The 6,106-nt window shown below is 40.5% G+C and overlaps 1 protein-coding gene across 1 annotated transcript; it reads right to left on the minus strand.

Annotated features, from left to right (window-relative positions):
* Nucleotides 1-662: 662 nt before the first annotated feature.
* Nucleotides 663-5,691, minus strand: LOC127620280 (eomesodermin-like). Its single transcript, XM_052093461.1, has 6 exons — nt 4,848-5,691; nt 4,409-4,563; nt 3,391-3,512; nt 2,726-2,884; nt 2,578-2,639; nt 663-1,770 (listed from the first exon to the last, which is right to left on the minus strand). The coding sequence occupies exons 1-6, from the start codon at nt 5,567-5,569 to the stop codon at nt 993-995; spliced, it is 1,998 nt and encodes a 665-aa protein (XP_051949421.1). The 5' UTR covers nt 5,570-5,691; the 3' UTR covers nt 663-992.
* Between the last annotated feature and the right edge of the window lie 415 nt (nt 5,692-6,106).

The following is a 6,106-nucleotide window of genomic DNA, read 5'->3' on the forward strand; positions in this document are numbered from 1 at the left end:
CGGTGGGGCACTTGTGGTTGAGAGGAACTGAAGATAAGATCCTCACCATGTTTCAACAGAAAACTACATGAACATGTCTGTTAATGTGGCATTGAAAGCAAACGATTCTGTTTTTTCGATTAAAATAGAAATATATATTTTTTGGAGAATATTATTCATATATAGCTATATATTAAAAATAATACTGGTCTAAACTTTATTTTATTATATGAATTGTGGGCAATTCCTCGATTGTTTTTCAACGCAAGACTTCAAATTATTGTTAAAATCAATAAACGCTTCTTTTTTTTTTTTTTTTTTGTCGGATTCACAAATTATTCACTCGTTTCTGCGCAAAATTAGCGTTAAATTTGACTAAAAAAATGACGCGTTTCACTTATAAAGACTTGCGAAATTTAAAATGTTAGAAATGCAACGTTTAAAACATGAAATAGTGAACAAATGTTCACCATTAACGAATTTAATCCAATTTATTTAGGAATTGTTTTCCACGTTATAATTCCGTTAAATAGATACAAAGATGGGCTTTCTAAAAAAAAAAAAATGCACAAAAAAAAAAAACTGCATATTTTTACAAGAAAAATCAAATATTGGGTGAAGATGCAATAAAAGACATAAAATTATGAAAAGCACATTTTATTACTTTTCATAACAGTGCCATGAGAACATTTGTACAAGATACATCACAATCTAAAGTGCACAAATACTGTACAACAGAGGGATCTTAAATAAAAGGAAAAGTCACATTGCGTTCATATAAAAATAAGATTAAAAGCTGAATTAAGGGCATGCTTTAAAAAGAATCAAAGTAAAAATCCCCAAAAAATGAATCGAATTTCACAAATTTGCCAAAATGAACAAGCACAACTGGGGGCACAAAGCTTTGGCACTTGCAGAATAAAAGGTTAAAAACACAACATGGGCATATTGAGACAAACCAAATGAGAGAGAGAGAGAGAGAACTGATAAACGATCCGAGTGAACAGCAGTTCTTAAGGGCTTGTGTAGAAGGCGTAATAACCCATTGCTTTATGGCTCTCTTTGTTGTACTCCTCAGAGCTCAAGTCCTCACACTTTATAGTGGGTGAAGCGTCTGTACTCGAACCTCCAGGTGAGATGCGCCTCCTCTTACACGGCATCGAGTATCCGATGGCGTCCCCAGAGTCTACTACCTTCAGGATGGGTGGAGTCTCCATCCAGGGGCCAGTACCGCCGGTCGCTGGGGTCGCTGTGGAGCCGTCGTCCTGTAGCTTGTCTTTAGAGGACAGCAGATCGTCGGTGTACGCCGGAGGGCTCGGCCGGGGCGACCAAGGCAGGCCTGTGGTCATCTTCCTCGGATATGAACTTCTGCTGCTCCAACCGGCCGCCATCGAAGCGAAGGCCGAGTCGGGGTAGTAGCCCAGCGCGTGCGGGCTCTGTAGGGGCAAGGGCTTGATGCCGTAGGGCAAGAGGCTGGAGGCCGAGTAGTCACTGTCATAAGACAGGTCCAGTTTGGTGGACGCCCCGCTTTGCTGGACGGGCCCCACGAACCAGCGCTGAGCCGAAGCGGAGCTCGCACCAGAGTCTTCGCTTTGAGGGGACAGCAGGCCGTTGGTCTGTGGCACGGCGCGCTCGCTGCCGTAGAAACGGTGGTTTTGTGGCAGGTTGTTTACAAACTGATCTTGGAAAAAGGGCTGCATTGCATAGCGGGCACCGGGCACAATCTGGTGTGACCGCGGAGAATCAGTAGGAGAGGGGGTCAGTCTGTCACTCTCAGGAGCGGTGTACATCCTGAGGAGGAATACGATAGAAATGGAGAGAGACAAACGAAAATAGACGGTTATAAAAGGATGTTTGTGTCCATTTGATCATCTTGAAAGAATGTATTAAATATTGCATTGTAGCAAATATGATTTATGGGGGATTTGGAAATGGATCATAGTACATTAAAAACATATAGCGCTTCTGAATATAACATTTAGCCGGCAAAAAGAGGATAAAGGAATATTACGGGTATAACAAGTTAAGCTCAATTGACAGCATTTATTGTGTAATGTTGATAACCACAAAATCTCTCTCTCACCCTATATATATATATATATATATATATATATATATGGAAGTGAATGAGCCCAGTCCATAAAAATGTAAATAAACTCCATTCTAAAAGTATAGCCAGAAGACAAAACATTATACGTGTTAACATGATTTCATTGTGATAAAAATGGCTTGTAGAGTTAATGGTGTTGCGCCGTCACGCCAAGGAAGTTATGATGTAGGATATAACTTTAGTCACATGGTTAGTGTGCGATTTTATCACAAGAATCGTGTTTACGTTTAGTGGCTATACTTTGTAACATTTATGGACAGGCCCCATTTACTTCCATTGAAAGTGCTTTATTGTAACTGAAGTGTTTTGTTTTATACAAACGAGGGATGTGCCGAAAATGTACCTTTGTGGTATAAATATTATGCCACAAATGCTGTTGATTGATCTCAACTTGTATCAAACTATAAGTCTCTTATCTTTTGTTTAATCAAATAAAATAAAAGTCTTTACATTCATAACGTTTCCCCAGTTGTTTGGAAGACACTTACGAATCATAATTATCTCTGAAGCCTTTGGCGAAGGGGTTGTGGTCGATCTTGAGTTGTGTGATCTGCAAATAAACACAAACACGAGGAGTTCAGAAGCGCCACAAAAGCAGAAGTGGCTACAGGGAGTTGTGGCAGAGTTTGTGCTTACGTCCGTGTTCTGGTAAGCCGTTACAGCGATGAACTGGTTTTCGGGGAAAGTGAAGGTCTGCGTTTTAGCTTCACTGCTCATGTCCTCGACTCCATCCTCAGTCACCTCCACGATGTGCAGCCGTGGCTGGTACTTATGCAGGGACTGCAGGACGATCATCTATTTGAAAACACATTGCATTAGTGTTTGTGCAGAGTTCATGGCCAGCGCTTGCAGTTAGAGGCACAGAGGTGTTAAAGCCACACTGAAGACCTCTGCGCTGACTGGAAGTGTCCACGCAGATCTCACGCCCAGCCCACAAAGTGAGTGACACACTCAAACACACAAGTTTAACTTCAGCGAAGATGCATCGGTCGTTTGCAACATTTAGTGTACACTGAAATATCAGACCTCTTCAGTAACACGTCACAGTTCTGGTTGTTCGTTTATATTTGCTGGTACTCTGGAGTGTTTCTTACATTTCTGAAAGCCTTTCAATGTCAGCTTGAAGCCGTTCTTTGACATATAAATATATATTTAAAGTCTGACTGGTGTGACTTTACATACAGATTTTCATTCATTAAATGTTCAATATTAACTTCAGGTCGTCGCCAGCATATTGTTTGTTTGTTTGCATCACTATTGTTGTTTAATCATCTGAGAGAGTATTGTTGTTATTTGTTTACCTGAGTGTTGTTGTTGTTTGCTCCCTTGTTGTTGGTCAGCTTCAGTTTGCCGAATGATATTTCCTGCCTCATCCAGTGTGCGCCTGTGTTTGGGGATTCCGGGTGAACATACACCTTGTTTCCTATACAGCAAAATAATAAGACATGCACAGAATATTTATGTTTATTGTTTGGTTAAATTCAAATCAGCCTCAACACAACAGAAAAACTCCCGGTCCCCTTCCCCAAAAAACAAGGCATTTATAAATAGAACTTTTGCATTGAAAATATCCCTCATAAAAAACATGTATCTGAGAATATAAATATCTCATATATATACATATATATATATGAGAATAACAGGCGCGTGCACTGAAGTGTCATGCAGCTCGTGAAAGATGCAAATCGATCATGTTCCGTGAAACTTCTTTATTTTTTTATATATATTGCAAACACTAAATAACGAGTTCCAATGAAGTTACAAAAATCAGCATTAAATAAAACAATCGTGCACCATGAAAACATTTTCGGTAACGTTGAGTTTTAGCTTCGCGTTGTCTGGACAATTATTTGGATACATTCGTTCAATTTCATGTTTGTCTCATTGGGATTAATCAAACATTTATAATTTACTATAGCAGAGGAGATTTGATTAATTCAACCAATTGGTCTATAAATACACAATCGAACGAAAACTTAAATATCACTCCAAAAAAAGAAATACATAATAATAATAATAATAATAATAATAATAATAATAATAAATAAATAAATAACAGGGTAGACTATTAATTTACATTTACAAACGTTGTTCTTTTCGATTATACAAGCTCCTAATCATATTTTGTAGCTGTTACATAAAAACGTTACAATATAATTTTTGCCGGGAAAATGATTCCTGCTCGTGCAAATAATCGAAAAGCTTTTTTTTTTTTTTTTAAACTGTGTCCGGCTGTCATGGTGTGGATATAACAGCGTCATGTTGATGTGTTCTCAAATGATTTGTGTGCCATCTTTAGTTTTTTTTTCGTTTCCTCACCTTGCATGTTGTTGTCCGCTTTCCCGCAGGTGACCCATTTCCCGCCCTGAAATCTCCAGTGATTCGGATCGGCCAGAACCACCTCCACAAACACATTATAATGCGCCGTCATGTTCAGTCCAGTGATATTAAAACTCAGGAAGGGGAACATTCGCCTGCAAATGTCATGATTGAAAAACAAAAAAGAACAAAACGATAAATGAACAATTAGGACGGATTTGTTTGAACCATCCTGGAAAATGTAAGATGTTCCTTTTTTTTTTTTTTAAAATACAGCTTGATCATTTAATTTGTAACAAATAAAGTTCGAAATTACTGTACATCTGTGTTCTAAACTATTGTTTGATTATTTAAATATTCTAAAAGGCTAGTTACACATTTGTGCTCATTTCCTGCACATTAACTCTTGAAGATGATGGTAATTAAGAGCCCTCCTTACCTGCCCTGTTTGGTGATGATCATCTCAGTCTGGTGACGGTGAAATTTGAGCCAGAGCGGTCTGTTACACAGGTAAACTTGCGCCCGAGCTGCGGCGCCCGAGCCCGGGATGGGCATCGCGCTCAAACTGGACCCCGGTCCGGGATAGGACGGGTAGAGGCACCCGGGACCCTGTCCGAACTGATACCCGCTTCCAAACTGACTCCGACTGGCGCACACGGCGGATGAGAACCCGGCGGGTGGAAGAACCGACCCGTAATGCAGAGATGAAGAATACCGGGACCCGTTAGAACCGCTGTACACCGAGCCGGACTGTCCGCCGTACGGGAAGAGAGAGCACGGATTGGTCACGTCAGAACTCGGTTGGGTTGAGGATATGAAATAACGATCAGTGCCCAGTTCATCAATGTTGTACCGACGGGCGCTGGAGAGGTCACTCTCCCCACCGATCACCGGAGAACTTTTTCTCCCGTCCGGTACGGCCGCTGGCGCTTTAGTCCCGGTGAAGCTCTCACTCTCGCCCTCATCCAACAGTGCGTTGCCTCCACCGCTCAAGAACTTCTTGGCACCGGAACTCTGCTCGGACTCGACCCGGTCCATCTCCTGAAAGTCGAGATGTGTTGACCCCGGGCTGTTGTTGGTGCTCTCTGAGGACGACGACAGGTTATAGAAGGTCTTGGGTAAGTTTACAGATGCACCAGGGAGGATGCTTTCTAACTGCATTCTTCAGTGCTTGATGATCAATCAAAAGCAGGTCGAGATCAATAAGTAGCCTAGATCACACCAGGACGCGGCACCGAGCGCCCCTCAGCTTGACCTCTGAAGCGACACCTCTGGATTTTCAACTGTAATCTGTGAGTGACAGAATTGTTCAAGAGAGTTTAGCTGGATATATATATGATCTAACTTGAGGGGGCGGAGCCTCTGCAATTCGTGTGCTTTCTCATTGGCTGGGAAGTAACTAACATTAAAAATAATTGGCATTTCTCCTTGGTTTTAAATTTAGAGCGTGCATTTTTCATTTCAGCTTAAGAAAACCAAACCATGGTTGTATAAAGGTATTTTACTTAGCCTGCATACTATATATTTTAGAAATAAATGTTTTAATAGTGATTTACAGTCATAAGAGAAGAATTATTAGTGTAGGAAAAATGATGCATATTATAACACTGATCTGAAGAACCTATAAATGTAACATCAAGAAGATTATTAATCCAAAGAACCATAAAGAAACACAAATTGATAACTAAGAATATTTAA

Source organism: Xyrauchen texanus, chromosome 26 (assembly GCF_025860055.1).
Source record: "Xyrauchen texanus isolate HMW12.3.18 chromosome 26, RBS_HiC_50CHRs, whole genome shotgun sequence".
NCBI classification, from domain to species: Eukaryota; Metazoa; Chordata; class Actinopteri; order Cypriniformes; family Catostomidae; genus Xyrauchen; species Xyrauchen texanus.